This window comes from Euprymna scolopes, chromosome 12 (genome assembly GCF_053919585.1).
Source record: "Euprymna scolopes isolate OS-2025 chromosome 12, ASM5391958v1, whole genome shotgun sequence".
Taxonomy (NCBI): domain Eukaryota; kingdom Metazoa; phylum Mollusca; class Cephalopoda; order Sepiida; family Sepiolidae; genus Euprymna; species Euprymna scolopes.
The window spans coordinates 78,988,985-79,016,904 of NC_136493.1; the positions used below are offsets into that span (position 1 = coordinate 78,988,985).

General features: G+C 28.1%; 1 protein-coding gene across 2 annotated transcripts in view; it reads right to left on the bottom strand.

The window, feature by feature from the left end:
* Positions 1 to 7,702: 7,702 nt before the first annotated feature.
* LOC145291355 (coenzyme Q-binding protein COQ10 homolog B, mitochondrial-like) overlaps positions 7,703 to 27,920 on the bottom strand; it is a 42,661-nt gene continuing 22,443 nt past the window's right edge. For both annotated transcript variants that reach the window (XM_080137125.1, XM_080137127.1), the window contains 3 exons: positions 13,615 to 13,807; positions 11,695 to 11,796; positions 7,703 to 8,121 (listed from right to left, as the gene is read on the bottom strand). In XM_080137125.1, the coding sequence (XP_079993251.1) occupies positions 7,957 to 8,121; positions 11,695 to 11,796; positions 13,615 to 13,807 (460 nt within the window). In that variant the 3' untranslated portion in view covers positions 7,703 to 7,956. The remainder of the gene's footprint in view (positions 8,122 to 11,694; positions 11,797 to 13,614; positions 13,808 to 27,920) is intronic.

Consider the following 27,920-nt stretch of genomic DNA (forward strand, 5'->3'; position numbering starts at 1 on the left):
AACTACTGGAATAAGAAGTTTATTACAATAAGGTATTAAAACAATGAATTGCCGGAGATTACTCGACCAAGGAGTCAAATGAACTTGAACAAAAGAATAGATTAAACAATTCTGAAGAACACTTGACTCATAATAGTATTTATAGAAAAGACTGAAATTAGCAATATCACATCTGTGAAGAAAGGGTGCAGATAAGAAGAGTGCAGCCTATCAAATTATAGATACATTTCTGCACCTTATCAAGAATCTTCCAATGGGACAGATTGATCAACCCAAATATAACAACAATATTCTACACATGATCTGATTGTAAAGATAGAGAATAGCCTCATGTATTTAGAGTGATGGAGGATTGACTTTACAGGAAGTCAAAAGAGTAATGGCTTTAATATATGAAATCCAAGAAAGATTTGATGCGAAAGAAAAAGGCTTAAATGAAACAAGCTATTTTGTACCCCAATCTACAACCAAACCCGGATCAATCTCTAGATCAGCTGCATATTTCAAATGATCTGAGAGACAGGCAAAAAGCAACACCAGACTAGAGTGGTATCATCAGATATTAATGTTGTGAATAATATTCTCTGGAAAATCATTGATGGAGAGAATAAACAATGTTGGGCCTAGAATAGAACCCTGAGGAACATCAGCATTGATAGAGAGAATGAAGAGATACTATCTGGAATTCTTTGCAAGCTTTGATCAGAAAGAAAAAGACCTAATGATGTCAAAAATCTTACCATCAATACCATAATTCCAAAGTTTATGTAAAAGACCAGAATGCAACACTGTTGGACACCGAAATTTCAAGTGAAACAGCCCTATTCTATCTTGAATTATGACAGCCCAGTTACAACAGTAAGAGAAAAAAAAATTTAGCAGTTGAATGAAAACCATGAATGCCATACTAAATGTTACTAAAAAGGCATACTTTTCAAAAACTTTGCAAACAGTACTTAGTGGAATCAGACAAATCACCAGCATTTTTAAAGATAGTGACAACAGTGGATTCTTTCCAACAAGAAGCAAAATAGGACTGCGATATATAAAGATTGAATAATTTTGAGAGGATAAAAGAAAGTTTAAGAGCATAACATTTGAGAATTGAATGAGGACTGGAAGCCTTAGACTGGTCAAGGTCAAAAATAACTTCAGTAACCATCTCTGCAATGATAATTATAGAATCAAGTTTTCAAAGGAAAATCAAGAAAAACTATCAGAATCATTAATAGAAGAATTTTCAGTAAAAAAGACAAGCAAAGAGATCAACTTTATCATCATAAGATGAAGTGAAAGAGGAAGAATAGCAGATTTGACACTATTAACAACACTATTTAGATTCACAAAAACATCATTAGAGAGCCAAATTTTTTAGATAAGATCTTTTGAGAATAGACAGCCTCAGAGATTGCTCTGTTGCAGGCATTGATGACTCTTGCTTGGAAGCTTTGGAAGCATTTTGACTTTTGATTGTTTGGAAGCATTTTGACGATATTGATTAAAATAATGTTCACAATGAGCAAGGGCAGAAGTATAAACAAGTGAAAACCAGGGAAGAGAATGAGGTTTGGTTTAAAACTTACAATGATGAATGAAGGTATCAATTCCAACATCACTAATCTTTTTAGAAGCAGAATTCAGAGACATGACAAAGATACAAACCCTATGGAACGTCACACAGGAAACTATGAAACCCATCGCATCCAGCCTTCCAGTAATTAAACATTTTCCTATGGAAGGGACGATCAACAAAAAACAGAAAAATCAACTTCAACATGATCAGAAGAACCTAATGGAGGAGCAGAGAAAACACAAGATTCAGAAACAAAAGAAAAAGATCAAGTAAGGATGATGACACTCATTATCAGGAAGTGTGTAAGGAAGGTGGCAATTTGGGGCAAGCTATGAGACAGAAACGTGAAGACAAATTTCACCAGATTTGTGCAATTAGAGTGAGGGAACCAATCAGAATGATAAAGATGTAGCTTTACAGATAAAATTGCCATGCATTATCAATAATGCTGGATATAACATGAAAAACATGAGCAGTCATTAGCAGAAGGGTAATAATACAAAAAATTAAAAAAAAAACAAACAAATAGAAAATGGAATGCGGCAAAGATAGCCTTAGACAGATAAAAGGGCATCCATAAGATTCAAGATTGGGGAGATCCTTGTGAAAAAAGGCAAGACAATGTAATACATGGAGGTATCAGTGGACAAAACTCCAAAACTAAAAAGTAAGCTTTTCACAAGCACAATAGGGATTGAAAAGGTGACAAGGTTGGCTGACAAATAAGGTAAACAGGTAACATAGCTGACCAGAAATCAGTGTTTTTTATTGTGACATCATCAATCTTCAACAAAGGCTAAAGAGGACCTTCTCCCTAACAGGTAAGAGTGAATATGCCAGACACCAGCCTGGCATCTTAAGAGTGGCAAAGAAAGAACCATGTATCAATTTCATTAAAAAATAATAATTTTATCAAGGATGTTTGTAGAAAAGTAGAGAATATCACCTTCGCTTCCATTCTGTCCTCAACCAGAAGTGAAATCGAAAGCAAAATTTTGTAAGCAAAAAAATAAAAAATAAAAAATAAAAATAAAAAATTAAAAAATAAAAAATAATGCATGCCGGGCGCAAACTTGCATAACTTAAGTTATTAACTGAACCCTCTTACCAATGTAACCGTAACCATGATTACGTAGATGCTATGAACTAGCAAATTATAGTTATTTTAAACAAAAGACGGTATCAAGGATTGGAGCATGCATGGTTAATGTTATGAACTTTGTTTCATTAAAGTCGTAGAAACATTTCACTCTGCGATTCGTCAGCTTTTTTGTTAATGTTTTTTGCTTGGTTTTAGTGTCCAAAATTGTATGAATTAAAGTTTTAAATTGTTAAAAAAAAAATGAAAATGAAAGAATTTTTTTTTTTAATTAAAGAATCATAATTGGATTGGCATTTTTGTTTCTTTTAAATAAAAATTTAACTCTTAGTTGATTTAAACCCCTGATAAAATAAATAAATTTAAAAAAAAAAAATCGAAATAAGGAAATTGTTTTTTGTTTTAATATAATCAGCTGCTGAAATTACAAAAACATTCTGTTAAAATGAAAAAAAAAAAAAGACCAACGGTAGGTGTACGCTAGGTACGGACAAAAACATGGGAACCTAGTTTTGAAAGCTGATTTATCATAATTTTTTGTAGGTTTCCGACTACTTTTTGATTGTATTTGAAAGATTAAGGACTAAACTAAATTTCCAAAAGGAAAAAAATATTTGTACACGTGAAAAAAAAAAAGTTATGAAAATGTTTTCACGGCGAGCTATCCAATTCAGCTAAATTTTGAAGTTAAATAAATTCATTGTAAAAAAATCCTTTAAAAGATAAATTTTAGTTTTCTGGGTCTATTTCAAAGATCATTAGTAAAGTCCTAAGATATTGAATTAAATAAAAGAAACAAAAAAAAAAAACACCTTGTTTGTACAAAACATAAATTAATCAGCCCAAAACCGAGTGATTCTGGCGTTCGCAAAACACAACAAACTAAAATTTTGTAAACACAAAAATTATGAAGGCCCAAAATTTCAGGCAGTCGAAAGACTGTGAAAATGACGTCATGTAATTAAAAGGGAGGAAGTTCTTTTTTTTCCCCAGTCGTGCATCCGTATATTCCCTTTTTGAACGTTTGTATTAATTTTTGCATTTTTTAATTTAATTATTTTTCTATGTTCCTATTTTTAAATTAATTTTTTTTCTTAATTATTCTTAATTATCACATAAAAAATATTACGCCGAAAGTTTCACATTCTTGCGAGCAAAGAAATTATTAAAATCTTGCATATAAAAATTATGCAAAACCCGTAATTTAAAAAAAAAGTAGGGCGTTGAGTTCCATGGCGACCAGCAAAAAAACAAGCGTTGATTCCTTCCTGTCGCATGCGCACGTAACAATTATTTGTCACATTATTTATTTTGAAAAAAAGTTTTACTCAAAAGAAAAAAATTACTAAACATTTATTAATAATGTCTCACTTTTATAGACATTTGTTTTTAAATTTCTTTTTAAATGACGACTTATCGGCTTTTTTTAATAGCATTTGCGGATGGGTATGCTGACATTTGTTTTTTAATTTCTTTTTAAATGACGACCTTTATCAACTTTTTTTTTTTAATAGCATTAGCGGATGGGTAAAAAAAACGAAAAAAATAAGTAAACCATTTACTGATAATTTCTCACTTTTACAAATATTTTTAACAAATAAATCTTTAAGTCAAGATAAGTTACTTTTCTACCTAATTGGATAAGTTTTTTGTGTTTTTCTTTAATGTAAAATGTTTATTCGGTTCGAAAAACGAGTAATGTTGAATGCTGCCGATAAAAGTCATCATTTAAAAAGAAATGTCTGTAAAAGTGAGACATTATTAATAATAATCGTTTAGTTACTACAGCAACGTCAGTAAATAAAAAGTGTTACATGCGCATGCGTCAGGAAGGGAGCGACACTTGTTTTTTTCTGCTGGTCGCCATGTAACTCAATGCACAAGGAGTACCAAAAGTAGAAATATTTTTTGCAATTATAATTTTTTTATGTGAAAATATCAAATAAGCAATGCTTAATTCAATGGTAATATCAGTAGTTCGAGAAATTCATTTTTCTTCGAGTTATATAGAATTCATTAATACGGATTTAGGGGCTTTTTTTTGTTTTGTTCCTATAAAAATTATTCTATTTTATTTCTTTGTTACAAATTACGATGCTTTATTTATATAAAAAAAGCAAAAATAAAGTCTTGCGTTTTTTATTTACTACTGAAAACTATAACTTTAGTAAAGGTATTTTTTGTTTAAACAAAATAATACATTTCCACTAAAATTTGAATAAAAATAATTAGTTCATTATATTCCGCAATCACCATTTGATAAATACTGAAAATTTCATTAATTTTCTGATTTTTGGTGATTTTTTATGTAAAGGGAGGGGTCAAAATGTTTATACATTTTGAGCATCGGCATTCATTTTGCCCATACCTAGTGTATGCGAACTTCAAAATTCATGATTATGAGACAACCTCCTAATCCACTGGGCCACAGCGCTGATTACGAAATAACGTTGAAAATTCTTGTAGTTAAATGAATTCAGAAGACTGTGGTTGATGCATAAACAGTTGTTGAAATCGTTTAGAAAGATTTTATGTGAACCCAACTTGATATAAAACTCTATTTCTATACAAAATAATAGTCTATTTTTTCCAATCTTTACATATTTCGGCAGAATGGATATGACGAGAAGAAGCTACTTCCAGATATTGAGTATCTTGTTATCCATGCACTGGAAAAAAAACTCCCCTCCCAAATAATAAACAAATCAAAACAACTTTTCTTTCAATCAAAATAGCAGGAAGTGCTTGTGCGACTGAAAAAAAAATTAGCCGCAGTGGCTGGGCTCGAATGTGAAAGAAGGCAAAAAGTTACAGACAAATGCTTCTGCCCATATGGCCACGAGTGTTTATGACGTCATGACATTGCAAAACATAGTTTTAGTTTAATAATAAAACGCGTACATGACTTGTGAAAAAAGCAACGCAAAAAAAGGGCCCCCAGTGGTCCAGTTGACTGACACAGAATTAATCTTGTTTTCTAATTTTCACTTATTATGCATCCGGAGCATTGCCCTTTCAGATGGTACTGGTTTTGACCTGATCGGGTACAGATGACAAATTTTTTCGCAGACATAAAACACACATACATAAATGATTCTCCTTTATATAATAGACTAGCCTGGGTGCTCGGCATTGCCTAGGTGTTTGAAGGTGTAAAAAAAAAAAAAAAAAAAAAAAAAAAAAGTGGTAGTAGGCAGGCTCAAACCCATAACATGAAGGCGAAAAACCTGACATCTTAACCGCTACTCCACGACACGACCGGAAATGTTAAGCATTCAAATTAAACGTAGTCAATCAAAAAGATGACTTGCAGAAATGGCATTGCTTTTAAACCTCCCACAAAGGTCATTTTTAATGTGGGGAAAAAGCAGCTCTCCCAAAAACTCTGGCAGTATCCAAAAAATTATTAATTGTCTCAGTATGAAAGGTTTCTCCTACATTAACCAAGGACGAATTACAGAACAGATACTACCCGGGTGAAGGCCGGGAGTTAGCGGTTGCGTTCAACTAGTTTCACTTTATTTATATGAAAAAGATAAACAAAGACCTGAAACAAGGAAATTTTTTAAAACTCAACCAAAAAAAAAAAAAAAAAGATAGAGGCGATGTCCACTTGCGAATCTGAGATATTATGATCTAGGAAGTATAAGAAAATTTCTCCCGGAATCTGACCAATGTGAGAACCTCCACACAAAAAGCCTTTTGTGGACATACACAAACGCCTTTTTGCCTTTATATATTAGACTAGTATGGTGAACATGAAGTTCGAATTGGACACAGCTACTATTCTAAGGATATTGAGCAAACCCCAGAAAAGAGCGGAAGAAGTAGGTGACAACTTCTACACCAGATATTTTGACAGCTTGTGCGCTGAAACTCCCCCTAAAAAATAAATCAATCAAAACAACTTTTCTTTCAATCAAAATAGCAGTGAATGTCTGTGCGACCGCAAAAAAAAAAAAAAAAAAAAAAAAAAAATTAGCTGCGATAAGCAGGCTCAAACCTGAAATGTGAAAGAAAGAAAGAAGGAAAAAACATTATAGGCAAACACTTTTGCCTATCAGACCACCATGACTTATGGCGTCATGACTCTGCAAAATAATGTTTTTTAATATACTTTCAGTTTGCTATATGTGTATGACTTGCGAAAATAACAATGTGAAAAGTAACCCCTCTTGCAAGAAATGGTCCAGTTGACCACCACAGAATCAATCTTTTTTTCTAATTTTCACATATTATGTGTCCGAGGGATCACTCTTTCAGATGGTACCAATTTCAATTTGGTCCAATGCGGCTGACAAATGTTTTTTAGCGGACATACGAACACACAGATTTATATAATAGACTTGTCTAGGTGCCCGGCATGTGGAGGTGTGTGTAAGAGTGTTGGTTAAGCCAAAAAAAAAAAAAAAAATTAGGAGTAGTAAGCAGGCTTGAATCTGTAACGTGTAGGAGGAAAAGGAGATGAAAAAAGCAAACGGTCTTATCAATGCACCCACCGCGATTGTGACATCACAGGCGGTCGAAATAACATGTTTTATGCAACGTCATTGACACAAGGTTTGAAGGATTTGCAAAAATGTCAACGAAAAAAGTGACCCCTCTTTGTAAAAAAAAAAAAAAAAAAAAAAAAAAGGCCTAGTTGACGGTGAAAGAATTAATGTTTTTAGCCAATTTTTCAATATTTGTCATCCGAGACATCGAGCTTTAAACCAATACCAATTTTGTCACGGTCCGACATGGCTGTCAAAAGTTTTTGGCAGACATATAAACACACGCACATAATACACACATTTTGCCTTTTATATAGTAGATTGTTTTTATTCTATCTTGAATAATCTTTTTGACTTCATACTTACAACTGATTTTTTTTATGCGACAGATTTAGCAAAGGACTATTAGGCTTTGATGTTTCAGCATCGTGATTTATGAAGGACTGCCCCCCCCCAAATTGCATGTATCCCTCACACATTCTTCTGAATAACACAATGAATAAAGATGTGATCAAAATTAATGAATCACACTCGACACATCGTTATAGAATTTATTCCTCATAAAAAGAGAATAACAAATTGTCCCTTAATAACAATAGAATGCACGGATTCCTTATTTAAAAAAAAATGGATTTTTTGGATTTTCTTTCAGTCTCTTTAACAAAAAAATCGTTTTTGATTCTTTCTAAATTGTTTTCAGAATGAAAAGAAAAGAATTTCAAATTCACAAAGTGTTCATGAGACACAAGTATTTACACGAGGTATTGTTGTCTTCTAAATAAAATCTTCCGTCAAGAGACGTATTTTAGAATTTTCGGATTCTGACTTTTGATGCTCTCCGGTCCGTAAATGGTGGCAGCTCGTTTCAAGAAAGCCTTCACCATTTGTTTGACAACTTCATCAAAAAAGAGAGTCGCAAATTTCGAATGGAGGGCAGATCGGAACTCAAACGTAACCTGGATGTTAAAAGAAGAAATTTTAAAAATAAATTTTAAATTTAAATACAAAAATGAAAATCAATTTTAAACATTATAAAAGAAAATAATAGGGTTAAAATAGTTTAATTGAAGCATTTTGTAATGTGTATATAAGAAGAAATGTAAGTTTCTAGAAGGCAGAACAATGCAAACGTGTGACGGATAAACTCAAACTGATGCAACTTAACATAAAATGGTGGAACCAGTTATGCTGTTTCACTTTTACTGATCCAATTCATGTGTGTATATATAACCATAGATATATGTTTTTTTATACAATATTTTACATGTATGATGTTCTTACTTGCGTCAGATGGTGTGTCCGTGATGCTATATTTCAGGATGTCTTCCTTTGTCAGGCGTATTCAACTTTCAAATGTGCATAGCAGGTTTTATTTTTATTGTAGATGGAGCAGGTTTGCAAAAATTGGAAATTAATTTATTTGTTTCAGATGCGTAATTTATTAATATCAGATGTGTGTTATTACTAGGGCTAGGACAACACATATTCTTTTCATTGTTTTGACTCAAGTGTGTATCAGTTAATATCTTATATGCTTTTATATAGAGTGATGTGGTTTTCGGTTGATTAACTGTGTCTAACTATGTCAAATATATTCTAGAGAGTCAAAGCAATGATAAGAATATTCTGTTGTCATAGGGCTAGTTATGACTCAATTTTATTTGCAGTTTTTTATATTTAGCCTTAGTCACTTCTGATCGAATAATTGAAAATAAAATAGAGTAAAACTTGTAACAATTGAACTGTTTGACGATTTAAACTTCTACAGATTTATCTATTTTGATATTTTGATCCTTCATAAAAAAATTTTTTAAAAATCAACATTTGTGTGTGGTATCAAAATTGACAAAACTTAAACCGAATTTTAGACTGAACAAAAAAAAAAAAAAAAAAAAATTGATTAAGTTTTTCAAATTTTTTTTAATCTAAAGAATAAAAAAAAATTTTTAAACTTTAGCCAAATTTTAGATTAAAAAAAAAGAAAAAGTTTTTTAAAATTTAGCTAAATTAATTTCAAACTTAATTTTCTATTGCTGATACTAATAAATATTTGATTTTAACTATCAGTAAAACTAAAATCATAGCAAATTTATGTAAAAATGTTTCTGGAAAAAAATGGCACAGGTAAAAATAGCACAAGTGAAAAATATAGGTGAAATCTCAAAATAAGTTTATTAAAATCTTGGATACAATATGTAAATGGAAATGATTAAGAAATTTGTCAAATTAAAAATCAAATTATATTTACATTTAAAAGTAGATGAGGACTGTTCGCTAAATGCCCCACAGCCACGAAAAAACAGGAATTTAGAACAGAATCAGTAATGGTATAGGAATCATCCCATCACTAGTGTAAACCACTTTTTCTTGTTAATAAATTCTAATAAGAACTGGTATTATATCAATCTTCACAGTTAGCAACCAAAATCATATTTCAAACTTAAGCTTGAAAAACAAGAAAATCACTCCTTTTAAAAAAAACAACTTCCAAATTTTAATTTAGACATATTTAGGGCAATTGACACATCACCCATTTAACTTGATGTGAACATTTTTAAGATTTTTTAAAAAAAAAAAGAAAAAAAAAATTAATAGAAAAAAAAAATAATTACAATTAAATAAACAGATAAAAATTTGTCGATTTTGTTAAGCACGTTTATTTCTTAACAAGCCTGACACATGAAAAATTTCATGGATCAATTATATTTATTAAATCAATCTATATTTCCCAAAACTATCTTCCCTAAGAGTTGTAATTTCAAAACATCTCTCCGATATGCCTAATCCCAAATTATCTTGAAAATATGACCACCGTTTCCCACGATTTACGAAGCACATCTACCCGCATATTGATATTGAATTACCTCAAAAAAATGTAAATATCATATTTTAATCTCACAAAGATTTATTTTTACATTCATTTTGTATTTTGTAATTTTCTAAAATGTTGACGCCATAAAAATGTTGAACACTTCATAAGTAGCTTCAGAATATTAATGTGTGTGTATATCTTTCCTCTTAACATTATACTATATCACTATAAATATTTCCCAAAATTACAGATCTTCTTACATGCCACTTTTAGCTTTTGCCACTCTTGATAAAGCCTGTAAAACGTTGAATTTCTTGGTTTTCCACATTTCCATTTTTAATTCATGCTATCTGATTCATTTTATCCTTTTATTATCATATTAATATAACAAAAATTTTATTTAACATAACTTTTTTGTTTCTCCCATGTTGCTAAGTTTTTCAAGCGACTAAACTCTTTACATCTCAATTTTAGTTTTGAGAAAGAAAGTAGTAATTTTCTTTTGAAGAAAAAGATGAATTAATGTTAAATTATAAGGAAACTGGAAGCATTGTGTAAACATTAATCAGAAGGGACTTTCTCTTAATATACATCGGCATGACTTCCACTAAACTGCAAGTCAAAATGATATAAGTTTATTTAATTTAATTAAAAATTGTCTGCTAAATTGGAATTTGTTCCATTGGACTGCTTCCTGGCTAGTTACAATTCAAGTCCAATGTAAACAAATTCTTGTTGAGTCGTCTCCTTAAATAATCAAATTCTACCTAATTCACACCATTAATGATTACTAAACTACCACCTCACATTTATTAACCCTTATCCTCGTGTGGCCTTTGAACCTTGATAAGTGGTGACTCCCTTGTAAAAAAAACAAAAAAAACAAAACTATTCTTATTAAGAATGGCTAACTGAGAAATGTTTTAGCAGCTCATTTAAAAAAAAAAGAAGTTTTTATTTCTGATAAACAGTTTAAATATGCAAACTCCACTGTTAATCTTTTTTTTTTCATTCATATTCACCCAAAATAATGCAAATTGCCACTGAAATGTAAATTAAGGACCATACCTACGGGGACATTCTAAGTAGGAAATTGAGCTGCAAGTTGTTGTATTACATGTAAATTTCTGCAAGTTATCAAAGTCAGGGATGTAGGAATCAGGGAGGGAATTCTGAGAGAAAAAAAAACTTTCAGAGTAAAAGACACTCTTGCTGATGCAATTTAGCAATCCTCCACAGTGAAAGCATGGGATTTTGCCACTTGGCGGGTTAGTCGAGGGTATTTACATCAAGGAGACACGATCGAGCACATTTTATTAAGTAATGAAATTATGTGAAATTGGCAATGCTTGTTTTCCTCTCTGCTTTAATAATTTGATTAGAAAATGTTTTCCTCTTGTAAATTTACAATTAGAGTTTAACACTAAAAAAGCTTGACCATAAACTCTTGTCATAAAGATGGTGCCCTGTTTTTGAATAAGTTTACTGATTTATTGAGTTGAATAGGAATCTGATGATATAGGATGTATATCGGAGGGAGCAAATTTTTTTTTTTTTTTTTTTTTTTTAGAAGCATATGCTTACTTTAGCCTTGTACAGAAAAATACTGTTTTTAACACTATTTCAATACATCCATCTAATATTGCTATATCGTAACACCATGTCAGATTCCTTAAATTAAAAAAAAAAAAGACAGATAGTATGAAATGTTACTCACGGAGAAATCAAGCATGCAAGTCTTTTCATTGTTAGGCAATCCAGGTCGGAAACGCCAAGTTGTTAACAGCAAGTTAAACATTTTCCCATTCGTACACTCCGACTGAAAGACAAACAGGTTTTATTTTTCTTTGGAAAAATTTGTAGTGGAGGAAAAACAATTTGTTTTTTTTAATTTAATTTCTTTGGAAAAATTTGTTGCATAAAAAATAAATAAACCAAAGAAAAATAGTTTTTTAAATTTAGAAAATAGAAAACACGAAAATGAGAACAGCAATCGAAATAATATCAGCATGTGAAACCTGCACATGGATTTTTACAAGCTTTCCACAGCAAGCTTTATTCTATTCGTCTGCTCCATCCCCCTTACCATGTGCATGCATGTGCCTCATATGTTGTATTATCAATTCCATATGTTCTTCATATCTGCCTTCAAACTATCTTTGTAGTATTTCTTCTGTTTTTCCTCCTAACTCCAACACATAGTTCAGAAGAAAATGTTTACTTAGAATAGGACTAGTCACTCATCCTTATGTGATCAACCTAAAATGATTTTTAACTATACTAGAGCAACCAGACTATTCTAGGATATTGATGTTAGTTCGATGATCTTGTCAGTTAATTTTTAAAGTTTTTTGAGTGATTTAAGATGCCAACTCTATGTCGTCCACGTCTCCAACATATACAAGAGTATGGGGAAGATAATAGCTTGATACACTATGACTTTGGTACCAAGCCTAAAATTGTTCTCATCAAAGACTCTGGAACAAAGTTTACTACTGAATGCAGCACTTGCACACCTAATGCGATATTGATTGTACGGGATGTGAGGTAGCTACCTAGGTACACAAAGTGATCCACGTTTACTAGCGATTTGTTGCCTAGTTGGATATTACAAAGGTTTGTTAATATTTTGAAGTGAAGGCTGGAATTACACCTTAGTTTTTTAAATATTAATTTTCAGTTTATTCTTTTCTATGTATCTATAAAACATTTAGGTTTATAGGGGCAATACAATGCTGTGATGTAAGAGAGACACAAACTGAAGCAACTTAAGATATAATCAGAGAACAGGCTATGCAGTTTCACCTTTAATGATTCAATATATGCATGCATATATATACCATTATATATATTTTAAAGGTAATATGTGCTTACTTGCGTCAGATGGTTAGGTAGCATATCCATGTTGCAATATTTCTCAGACATGTGTTAGACTTTCAGACATGCGTAATGGGTCTTATCATATATATGTATAATTGTGTGTGTGTGTGTGTATATATATAAATATATATATATATATATATATACATACATACATACATACATACACGTAATGAATGAATAGGGGAAACTGCAATGCTTCAAGCAAACTACATTAACCTCTTGTGAATATAGTTTTAATTATGAACTATAAAAAGGTTGTTTTAATAAATTTTTTTAAAACTTTCTTTCAGAGTTGTATTTTTATTTCTTTTTTATTTTAAAAAACAAGTGAAAAGAAAAAAGTATCTTTCAAATTATTTCATTTAATCGTTTATATTGTACCTAAAAAGTTGAAAGAAAAGTTATTTTCCGAATAATCATTAATTATTTCTTTCATTCTGTTTCACTTGCCAATTTTAATTTTTTTTTGATGCAGTTCATTTGGAAAAATGCATTGCAATTTTAAAATAAATTATGGAAAAAGATTGGAGGAGTGGGTGAAGAGAAAATAGTTCCAAGAGGGAAAAATGAAAAAAAAAAGGATATCTATTGTGACATGATAATCCTTATGAAAACATAGCAACCAATGTTAAAGTAAAATCATATACTTAAAAATAGATATAAAATACTGATCTAATGGGTCACAGGTTGTCTATCAAAATCATAAAAAGTTTTCACAGTGGAAGTAAATGAAGGAAAAAATAAAACAACTTACTTTTACAAGATGAGGTTTTGCTAAAGTTACAACTGAGGTGTAACTTTCTAGAAGAGGTGGAAAACCTATTTCTAAGCGGGCTTTGAAGTGGTTCGTTAATCGGTGGAAAATGTGAGCGCTTTTACACCATGGAACAAATTCTGGATAATCTTCCACATCCGAAACCACTGTAAACATCTGCTCCATAGAATAACTGAAAGAAAATGGTTAGGAATAATAAATTTTCAGGTTTTTGACAATCTTACAGAGGTTGTCATTCTATAAGCACAATGTGCAGAATTCAGTGGGAAGTTGCAAAAAAGATAGCCAATCAGCTGTCAGAAAATATTTCAATGAAAACGCAAAATTAATTAAATCAACAACAATTTTTTTAAACAAAAATAACTTTCAGCATGCTATTTCAATGTGAAAGCCAATCTTAACATGAGAAAGAAGGGGGAGAACACCACATTTTGAATTAATTGTTCAGCAGTCTTCACTTTGGCATCTTCCAGCTGCTTATGTAATTTGCTGGAAGATGTCAGAGATCAGATTATGAACTGGATAAGTACCAGATTTTCAATCTAATCTTACAATATTCATCAACATTCAGCAATCAATCTATCCAGTTTATCATCATTTACACTTCTGTAAGAATTATATTTTGGAAAAAAAAAAAAAAAAAAAAAAGAAAAAAAAAAAGAAAAAGAAATAGGAGAAAGAAGAAGACGGAATTCAGTACTTTTTCCCTTCAGCACCAAAATCAAGAATCTAGACAATTCTTATAATGACCTTTTTTCTGTTGATTTCAGTATAATGCTGGTCCTGTGCAGTTCTAGGATGTCCACCCTCCCCGGCTTTGTCTTCTCTCTTTTAGAAAGAGTTAGTTTATTGCTAATCACCTGAGGCGCCCCTACCGAGGAATGTCAACGAGGCATATTTTGTGAGTCAGAGTGCACCTCCTCAGGGGTATTGACTTTTCAATACCACTTTGCAACCCTTATGTCGCATTTCTCACTGTGGGAGAGAAATAAATACCTTCAGTACATATTTCTACTAGTGTTAATCTGTTTAATATTTATGTATCCACATCCATGTAACTTACACAGTATTATTATTATTTATGTTTCAGCTGCGTCAGAGAGAGATCAGCTCTGGAGGGAAAGGAGAGAAAGCACAAACAACAGAGGGCTAAAACAGTTTTCACAACCAGACATCACCTACATCTGTGGCATCTGCTACAAAACCTATCGATCCAGGATAGGTTTGCACAGTCACAGCAATGCTGCAATTTGTCAATGAACTAATCTGTTATGCAGACTTCGATCATCTCTAAACCTGAAAAAATTATGTTTCAGTATTGTTTTTTGTTTATATTCAACTTTTTTAATGGAAATATGCAAGGTTATTAGTTTTAAAATAGACCAAATGTTGCACATAGAGACATAGAAAAAAGTTTGACACAAATGTTTTTTAGGTGAAGGAAAAGTTATTTATTTTGTATGATTTCACAGTCAAGTTGCCGACACATATTTATAACATAATAGGTTCACTCCTTTGTTTTTAGTTACAATTTACTGTTGTGTTGCAGTAATTCTTCTCTAGGACCCACTTTTGAAGGTGTAGGGCAGTGTTTGTTAACCGGGGTTCCGTAGAACCCTAGAGTTCCGCCAGTACAGTCCAGGGGTTCCGCGATCTCTAAATTCGAACAAGGAACAAATAAGCGGAAAGTTAAATCCAATTTTGAGAATTTATATATTCTTATTCAATGTCAGTCTTGTGCCTGCTGTCAGTGAGGTAGTTTTATACGAGAGCGGGAGGAGAAGGAAGATGGACCAGCGTGAAAGAAAAAACTGAAACGTCTAAATAAAATGAACATCGTCTCCTCGTCCAACGAGACAGTAGTGAACGTGTACATCCTTGAAGAAGTCCCCTTCACTTTCCCCAATTCAAGACATGCACAAAAGGTCAGCCAGAAGAAGGGTCTTTTGTTAATCGTTCTTACTGTGAGAAGTCAACGGCGGCGTTGGACATGAGAAAACATGGTTTCCACTTGCAAAATACTACACCACTAGCGAAAAACATGTGCACCCGATAAAAATTGAAAGAAAAAATACAAGAATCACCTGAGTGAACACACATTTGTGCCCGATAAAATCTTTCCAGGACTCGCCTATAGTATTCGTGCAATCATTTTTTTTTTTCATTTAACATTCTTTCATTTTCTGATTATTTCAGCGTCCCAAATTTTACCTAGGAAAATATGCTTATTTTTGATATGTCTATGCTGGTTGTTTCCCTTAGATTGGAGTTCTGTTGACATAAGCGCCTTTCCATTTCTTAGATCGTACCAATTTTTACCTCCAAAAAATTTTTCTAAAATTCTCACTCCACGTTTGTCTTGTTATTTCCATGTGCATTTCACACATGTCCTGAGAAGAGGTATCCTCTTTCCCTTCCTGTTCATTTTTTTTCATTTTCATCACTTAATTTAGTGCAATTATTTTGGTGCTAACTGTACACGTAAAATTTTGCTTACAGATTTACAAGCATGGATAGATTTGTGAAAAAACGCAAGGTAGACGTGAATGAAGACACAGGATATGGAGCAGTCTATCGAAGTGGCAGCCTCTACAAGCGATGCAGCCCCGTCGAAATTATCAAGAAATGATGGAATTAATCTACAACTTAAAGTTCGACAATATTGTGAAAATTACATTGTCATGAGATTTACTTGGACAGGAAACCCAGAGTATCCTTCACCTTCGTGTATTTTTTGTGGGGAAAAACTGTTTAACAGTGCAATGACACCAGCTAAACTGAAACGACACTTAACAATCCAGTTGTTGAGCAAAAAACGAACAATATTTCAAAACAATTAATAAAGTTTTTATGTTTATCAAAAAGTTCAAGTTGAGTGACAAAGGACAAGAAGCAAGTTATGCTGTGGCAGAGATAGTTGCAAGAAAAATGAAATCTCATACCATTGCTGAAACTAATTTTACCTGCATGCCAAGAAATAGTAAGGATAATATTTGGAGAAGAGGCTGTATCAGAGGTAAATAAAATTCCACTTTCTGACAACACAATAAGTAGACGCATTCAAGACATGTCAGGAGATATTGAATACAATCTTAAGTCAGAAATACTGAAACTTCAAGTTGATGACAGTACAAACATTACTGGTAAAGCACAACTCCTTGTATTTGTACGTTTTATTAATGATAATGATATCATAGAAGACTTCTTATGTTGCAAAGAATTGACAGACACAAATAAAAAGAACAAGATATATTTTATGTTTTGAATTTGTATTTAAAGCGTTTTGGACTAAACTGGAAAGACTGTGCTGGTATTTGTACAGATGTTGCCCCTGCAATGACAGGATGTTTTAAAAGCTTTGTCCCTATCACACACAAACAAAATCCCAGTATTATCCAGACTCATTGTTTCATTCACAGAGAAGCACTTGGATCTAACCTAAAATCTGTATTGGATATGGCAGTGAAAATAGTCAATTACACCAAGAGGAGGCCACTTAAATGTCGACAGTTTGCTAAACTTTGTGTGGCTATGGATGCAAACCATTCTACTTTCATTCAGTACACAGAAATACGATGGTTGTCAAGGGGAAAAGTATTATCTCGTTTATACGAATTAAGAGATGAGTTGTTGACATTTTGTTTGCATGAAAATCTGAAAGATTTTGTAGAATGTTTGAGTAATGACCATTGATGTTTGAAGTTAGCATATCTTGCTGATATATTTCATGAGCTAAACCTCTTGAACAATAGTATGCAGGGCAGGAATGAAAATATACTGACATCAACTGATAACATAAATGAAAAATATACTGACATCAACTGATAAAATAAATGAAAATATACTGACATCAACTGATAAAATAAATGACAATATACTGACATCAACTGATAAAATAAATGAAAATATACTGACATCAACTGATAAAATAAATGAAAATATATTGACATCAACTGATAAAATAAATGAAAAATATATTGACATCAACTGATAAAATAAATGAAAATATACTGACATCAACTGATAAAATAAATGAAAATATATTGACATCTACTGATAAAATAAATGAAAATATACTGACATCAACTGATAAAATGAATGAAAATATATTGACATCAACTGATAAAATAAATGAAAAATATACTGACATCAACTGATAAAATAAATGAAAATATACTGACATCAACTGATAAAATAAATGAAAATATATTGACATCAACTGATAAAATAAATGAAAATATATTGACATCAACTGATAAAATAAATAAAAATATACTGACATACACTGATAAAATAAATGAAAATATACTGACATCAACTGATAAAATAAATGACAATATACTGACATCAACTGATAAAATAAATAAAAATATACTGACATCAACTGATAAAATAAATGAAAATATATTGACATCAACTGATAAAATAAATGAAAATATACTGACATCAACTGATAAAATAAATGAAAATATACTGACATACACTGATAAAATAAATGAAAATATACTGACATCAACTGATAAAATAAATAAAAATATACTGACATCAACTGATAAAATAAATAAAAATATACTGACATCAACTGATAAAATAAATGAAAATATATTGACATCAACTGATAAAATAAATGAAAATATACTGACATCAACTGATAAAATAAATGAAAATATACTGACATACACTGATAAAATAAATGAAAATATACTGACATCAACTGATAAAATAAATAAAAATATACTGACATCAACTGATAAAATAAATGAAAATATACTGACATCAACTGATAAAATAAATAAAAATATACTGACATCAACTGATAAAATAAATAAAAATATACTGACATCTACTGATAAAATAAATGAAAATATATTGACATCAACTGATAAAATAAATAAAAATATACTGACATCAACTGATAAAATAAATGAAAATATACTGACATACACTGATAAAATAAATGAAAATATACTGACATACACTGATAAAATAAATAAAAATATACTGACATACACTGATAAAATAAATGAAAATATACTGACATCAACTGATAAAATAAATAAAAATATACTGACATCAACTGATAAAATAAATAAAAATATACTGACATCAACTGATAAAATAAATGAAAATATATTGACATCAACTGATAAAATAAATGAAAATATACTGACATCAACTGATAAAATAAATGAAAAATATACTGACATCAACTGATAAAATAAATGAAAATATACTGACATCAACTGATAAAATAAATGAAAATATACTGACATCAACTGATAAAATAAATGAAAATATACTGACATCAACTGATAAAATAAATAAAAATATACTGACATCAACTGATAAAATAAATAAAAATATATTGACATCAACTGATAAAATAAATGAAAATATACTGACATACACGGTTAAAATAAATGAAAATATACTGACATCTACTGATAAAATAAATGAAAATATACTGACATCAACTGATAAAATAAATGAAAATATACTGACATCAACTGATAAAATAAATGAAAATATACTGACATCAACTGATAAAATAAATGAAAATATACAGACATCAACTGATAAAATAAATGAAACTATATTGACATCAACTGATAAAATAAATGAAAATATATTGACATCAACTGATAAAATAAATGAAAATATATTGATCAACCGATAAAATAAGTGAAAATATATTGACATCAACTGATAAAATAAATGAAAATATACTGACATCAACTGATAAAATAAATGAAAATATATTGACATCAACTGATAACATAAATGAAAATATACTGACATCAACTGATAAAATAAATGAAAAATATACTGACATCAACTGATAAAATAAATGAAAAATATACTGACATCAACTGATAAAATAAATGAAAATATATTGACATCAACTGATAAAATAAATGAAAAATATACTGACATCAACTGATAAAATAAATGAAAATATACTGACATCAACTGATAAAATAAATGACAATATATTGACATCAACTGATAAAATAAATGAAAAATATACTGACATCAACTGATAAAATAAATGAAAATATACTGACATCGACTGATAAAATAAATGACAATATATTGACATCTACTGATAAAATAAATGAAAATATACTGACATCAACTGATAAAATAAATGAAAATATACTGACATCTACTGATAAAATAAATGAAAATATATTGACATCAACTGATAAAATAAATGAAAATATACTGACATCAACTGATAAAATAAATGACAATATATTGACATCTACTGATAAAATAAATGAAAATATATTGACATCAACTGATAAAATAAATGAAAATATACTGACATCTACTGATAAAATAAATGAAAATATACTGACATCAACTGATAAAATAAATGAAAATATACTGACATCAACTGATAAAATAAATTAAAATATACTGACATCAACTGATAAAATAAATGACAATATATTGACATCAACTGATAAAATAAATTAAAATATACTGACATCAACTGATAAAATAAATGAAAATATATTGACATCAACTGATAAAATAAATGAAAATATATTGACATCAACTGATAAAATAAATGAAAATATATTGACATCAACTGATAAAATAAATGAAAAATATACTGACATCAACTGATAAAATAAATGAAAATACACTGACATCAACTGATAAAATAAATGAAAATATACTGACATAAACTGATAAAATAAATGAAAATATACTGACATCAACTGATAAAATAAATAAAAATATACTGACATCAACTGATAAAATAAATGAAAATATATTGACATCAACTGATAAAATAAATGAAAATATACTGACATCAACTGATAAAATAAATGAAAATATATTGACATCAACTGATAACATAAATGAAAATATACTGACATCAACTGATAAAATAAATGAAAAATATACTGACATCAACTGATAAAATAAATGAAAAATATACTGACATCAACTGATAAAATAAATGAAAATATATTGACATCAACTGATAAAATAAATGAAAATATACTGACATCAACTGATAAAATAAATAAAAATATATTGACATCAACTGATAAAATAAATAAAAATATATTGACATCAACTGATAAAATAAATGAAAATATACTGACATACACGGTTAAAATAAATAAAAATATACTGACATCTACTGATAAAATAAATGAAAATATACTGACATCAACTGATAAAATAAATAAAAATATACTGACATCAACTGATAAAATAAATGAAAATATACTGACATCAACTGATAAAATAAATGAAAATATACTGACATCAACTGATAAAATAAATGAAAATATACTGACATCTGATAAAATAAATGAAAATATACTGACATCAACTGATAAAATAAATGAAAATATACTGACATCAACTGATAAAATAAATGAAAATATACTGACATCAACTGATAAAATAAATGAAAATATACTGACATTAACTGATAAAATAAATGAAAATATACTGACATCAACTGATAAAATAAATGAAAATATACTGACATCAACTGATAAAATAAATGAAAATATACTGACATACACTGATAAAATAAATGAAAATATACTGACATCAACTGATAAAATAAATAAAAATATACTGACATCAACTGATAAAATAAATAAAAATATACTGACATCAACTGATAAAATAAATAAAAATATACTGACATCAACTGATAAAATAAATGAAAATATACTGACATCAACTGATAAAATAAATGAAAATATAATGACATCAACTGATAAAATAAATGAAAATATATTGACATCAACTGATAAAATAAATGAAAATATACTGACATCAACTGATAAAATAAATGAAAATATACTGACATCAACTGATAAAATAAATGAAAATATACTGACATCAACTGATAAAATAAATGAAAATATATTGACATCAACTGATAAAATAAATGAAAATATAATGACATCAACTGATAAAATAAATGAAAATATACTGACATCAACTGATAAAATAAATAAAAATATACTGACATCAACTGATAAAATAAATGAAAATATACTGACATCAACTGATAAAATAAATGACAATATACTGACATCAACTGATAAAATAAATGAAAATATATTGACATCAACTGATAAAATAAATGAAAATATACTGACATCAACTGATAAAATAAATGACAATATACTGACATCAACTGATAAAATAAATGAAAATATACTGACATCAACTGATAAAATAAATGAAAATATACTGACATCAACTGATAAAATAAATAAAAATATATTGACATCAACTGATAAAATAAATGAAAATATACTGACATACACGGTTAAAATAAATGAAAATATACTGACATCTACTGATAAAATAAATGAAAATATACTGACATCAACTGATAAAATAAATGAAAATATACTGACATCAACTGATAAAATAAATGAAAATATACAGACATCAACTGATAAAATAAATGAAACTATATTGACATCAACTGATAAAATAAATGAAAATATATTGACATCAACTGATAAAATAAATGAAAATATATAGATCAACCGATAAAATAAGTGAAAATATATTGACATCAACTGATAAAATAAATGAAAATATACTGACATCAACTGATAAAATAAATGAAAATATATTGACATCAACTGATAACATAAATGAAAATATACTGACATCAACTGATAAAATAAATAAAAATATATTGACATCAACTGATAAAATAAATAAAAATATATTGACATCAACTGATAAAATAAATGAAAATATACTGACATACACGGTTAAAATAAATAAAAATATACTGACATCTACTGATAAAATAAATGAAAATATACTGACATCAACTGATAAAATAAATAAAAATATACTGACATCAACTGATAAAATAAATGAAAATATACTGACATCAACTGATAAAATAAATGAAAATATACTGACATCAACTGATAAAATAAATGAAAATATACTGACATCTGATAAAATAAATGAAAATATAGTGACATCAACTGATAAAATAAATGAAAATATACTGACATCAACTGATAAAATAAATGAAAATATACTGACATCAACTGATAAAATAAATGAAAATATACTGACATCAACTGATAAAATAAATGAAAATATACTGACATTAACTGATAAAATAAATGAAAATATACTGACATCAACTGATAAAATAAATGAAAATATACTGACATACACTGATAAAATAAATGAAAATATACTGACATCAACTGATAAAATAAATAAAAATATACTGACATCAACTGATAAAATAAATAAAAATATACTGACATCAACTGATAAAATAAATGAAAATATACTGACATCAACTGATAAAATAAATGAAAATATAATGACATCAACTGATAAAATAAATGAAAATATATTGACATCAACTGATAAAATAAATGAAAATATACTGACATCAACTGATAAAATAAATGAAAATATACTGACATCAACTGATAAAATAAATGAAAATATACTGACATCAACTGATAAAATAAATGAAAATATATTGACATCAACTGATAAAATAAATGAAAATATAATGACATCAACTGATAAAATAAATGAAAATATACTGACATCAACTGATAAAATAAATAAAAATATACTGACATCAACTGATAAAATAAATGAAAATATACTGACATCAACTGATAAAATAAATGACAATATACTGACATCAACTGATAAAATAAATGAAAATATATTGACATCAACTGATAAAATAAATGAAAATATACTGACATCAACTGATAAAATAAATGACAATATACTGACATCAACTGATAAAATAAATGAAAATATACTGACATCAACTGATAAAATAAATGAAAATATACTGACATCAACTGATAAAATAAATAAAAATATATTGACATCAACTGATAAAATAAATGAAAATATACTGACATACACGGTTAAAATAAATGAAAATATACTGACATCTACTGATAAAATAAATGAAAATATACTGACATCAACTGATAAAATAAATGAAAATATACTGACATCAACTGATAAAATAAATGAAAATATACAGACATCAACTGATAAAATAAATGAAACTATATTGACATCAACTGATAAAATAAATGAAAATATATTGACATCAACTGATAAAATAAATGAAAATATATTGATCAACCGATAAAATAAGTGAAAATATATTGACATCAACTGATAAAATAAATGAAAATATACTGACATCAACTGATAAAATAAATGAAAATATATTGACATCAACTGATAACATAAATGAAAATATACTGACATCAACTGATAAAATAAATGAAAAATATACTGACATCAACTGATAAAATAAATGAAAAATATACTGACATCAACTGATAAAATAAATGAAAATATATTGACATCAACTGATAAAATAAATGAAAATATACTGACATCAACTGATAAAATAAATGACAATATATTGACATCTACTGATAAAATAAATGAAAATATATTGACATCAACTGATAAAATAAATGAAAATATACTGACATCTACTGATAAAATAAATGAAAATATACTGACATCAACTGATAAAATAAATGAAAATATATTGACATCAACTGATAAAATAAATGAAAATATATTGACATCAACTGATAAAATAAATGAAAATATATTGACATCAACTGATAAAATAAATGAAAATATACTGACATCAACTGATAAAATAAATGAAAATATATTGACATCAACTGATAAAATACATGAAAATATATTGACATCAACTGATAAAATACATGAAAATATATTGACATCAACTGATAAAATAAATGAAAAATATACTGACATCAACTGATAAAATAAATGAAAATATATTGACATCAACTGATAAAATAAATGAAAATATACTGACATCAACTGATAAAATACATGAAAATATATTGACATCAACTGATAAAATAAATGAAAATATACTGACATCAACTGATAAAATAAATGAAAATATACTGACATCAACTGATAAAATAAATGAAAATATACTGACATCTACTGATAAAATAAATGAAAATATATTGACATCAACTGATAAAATAAATGAAAATATACTGACATCAACTGATAAAATAAATGACAATATATTGACATCTACTGATAAAATAAATGAAAATATATTGACATCAACTGATAAAATAAATGAAAATATACTGACATCTACTGATAAAATAAATGAAAATATACTAGCATCAACTGATAAAATAAATTAAAATATACTGACATCAACTGATAAAATAAATTAAAATATACTGACATCAACTGATAAAATAAATGACAATATATTGACATCAACTGATAAAATAAATTAAAATATACTGACATCAACTGATAAAATAAATGAAAATATATTGACATCAACTGATAAAATAAATGAAAATATATTGACATCAACTGATAAAATAAATGAAAATATACTGACATCAACTGATAAAATAAATGAAAATATACTGACATCAACTGATAAAATAAATGAAAATATACTGACATCAACTGATAAAATAAATGAAAATATACAGACATCAACTGATAAAATAAATGAAACTATATTGACATCAACTGATAAAATAAATGAAAATATATTGACATCAACTGATAAAATAAATGAAAATATATTGATCAACCGATAAAATAAGTGAAAATATATTGACATCAACTGATAAAATAAATGAAAATATACTGACATCAACTGATAAAATAAATGAAAATATATTGACATCAACTGATAACATAAATGAAAATATACTGACATCAACTGATAAAATAAATGAAAAATATACTGACATCAACTGATAAAATAAATGAAAAATATACTGACATCAACTGATAAAATAAATGAAAATATATTGACATCAACTGATAAAATACATGAAAATATACTGACATCAACTGATAAAATAAATGACAATATATTGACATCTACTGATAAAATAAATGAAAATATATTGACATCAACTGATAAAATAAATGAAAATATACTGACATCTACTGATAAAATAAATGAAAATATACTGACATCAACTGATAAAATAAATGAAAATATATTGACATCAACTGATAAAATAAATGAAAATATATTGACATCAACTGATAAAATAAATGAAAATATATTGACATCAACTGATAAAATAAATGAAAATATACTGACATCAACTGATAAAATAAATGAAAATATATTGACATCAACTGATAAAATACATGAAAATATATTGACATCAACTGATAAAATACATGAAAATATATTGACATCAACTGATAAAATAAATGAAAAATATACTGACATCAACTGATAAAATAAATGACAATATATTGACATCAACTGATAAAATAAATTAAAATATACTGACATCAACTGATAAAATAAATGAAAATATATTGACATCAACTGATAAAATAAATGAAAATATATTGACATCAACTGATAAAATAAATGAAAATATACTGACATCAACTGATAAAATAAATGAAAATATACTGACATCAACTGATAAAATACATGAAAATATATTGACATCAACTGATAAAATAAATGAAAATATACTGACATCAACTGATAAAATAAATGAAAATATATTGACATCAACTGATAAAATAAATGAAAATATACTGACATCAACTGATAAAATAAATAAAAATATACTGACATCAACTGATAAAATAAATGAAAATATATTGACATCAACTGATAAAATAAATTAAAATATACTGACATCAACTGATAAAATAAATGAAAATATATTGACATCAACTGATAAAATAAATGAAAATATATTGACATCAACTGATAAAATAAATGAAAATATACTGACATCAACTGATAAAATAAATGTTTTTCAGAAAAAATTAACAATATGGAAGAAACACATAAGTGCAGGAAATTTGGAAATGTTTCCAAATATTTTTAAAAGAGATTCTCAAGAAGTTAGTGATTTTGAACCATTTGGATGCTTTATTAGCAAATCTTGAGAAATATTTTCTGTCGATAGCTGTTGACCATTATGACTGGATTAGAAACCCATTGTAGAATTTGAACCATCAGAAGAACAGTTCACATTAGCAGAAGAGGAAGAACTTGTCAGTATTCTAAATGATAGGACATTAAAGTTGAAGCATTCCAAGCTTAACTTGAATGCATTCTGGTTGCTGGTTAAAAAAGAATATCCTGCAATTACTCAAAAAGCACTACGAGTTCTTGTGCAATTTTCAACATCTTATTTGTGTGATTTTGGATTTTCAGCTCTGACAACCATTAAACACAAGAAAGGAGTACAATTACTGTACGTGGAAGATGAACTTTGTGTGTGTCTGTAAAAACACAACCCAATATTAAAGAGTTGTGCAAGAAACACCAAGCTCAAGTTTCCCATTGAGTTGTTTATGAGAATAAATAAGAATAAATGTATTCTATTCAGACATGTAGAACTTTGTTTTCATTACATATAAAATAAACGTGTACAATACGTTGAACAAGAGTATTTTCATTTTATTTTATACTTTAAATGCTGTTTTTTTTCTTCATACAACTAAATTATTGCATAGGGGTTCCATGAGCCCAGGGAATGTTTCCAGGGTTTCCGCACCAGCAGAAAGGTGTAAAAACACTGGCATAAGGGAAAGAGACTCACCTTTTTGTCAAATGTACCTTCCAACTCTACATGTTTTTTCCTTTTCTTTTCCCTCCTCTTTTTCTTTCAACCTTTATGCCGATACACACATTTCATTCCATGATGTCATGCCATTACTTGAAAACTGACGCAACATTAACTCGCGTTGTCAATATGCATACATATTTAAATGACAATGCCAACGACTATATTACAAATATATTTTACAGAATATTAAAGACATTTTTTAATTCGTTCAATCTTTCGAATACTTAGCATTATGTTGTATCATAATGATTAACAAGATCTTTTGAAAAATGTAACAAACTCCCTGAAAATGTAGTGACATCAGATAAATAATCTTTCTTTGCATCTGGGTGAGTCCATGATCCCAAGTAGGCTGGATCAGATGATAACAACCATGCTAACGTAACACAATTATTATATGCACACTCGTAGCTATTCTAAAGTTGAATTTAACATGAAAAGAGTGATATTTTTTTTTTTTTTAATAAAAGAAAAATTTATCTTAGTTCTTTTCATTCATCATTTTCATATTATAGATTGCGACTATGCCCGTAAGTAGAGATTATGTTAACTAGTATGAATTTTGGTGAGGGTTACATAGAGTACATGTCAGTATAAGCTGGCAGCAAACAAAAA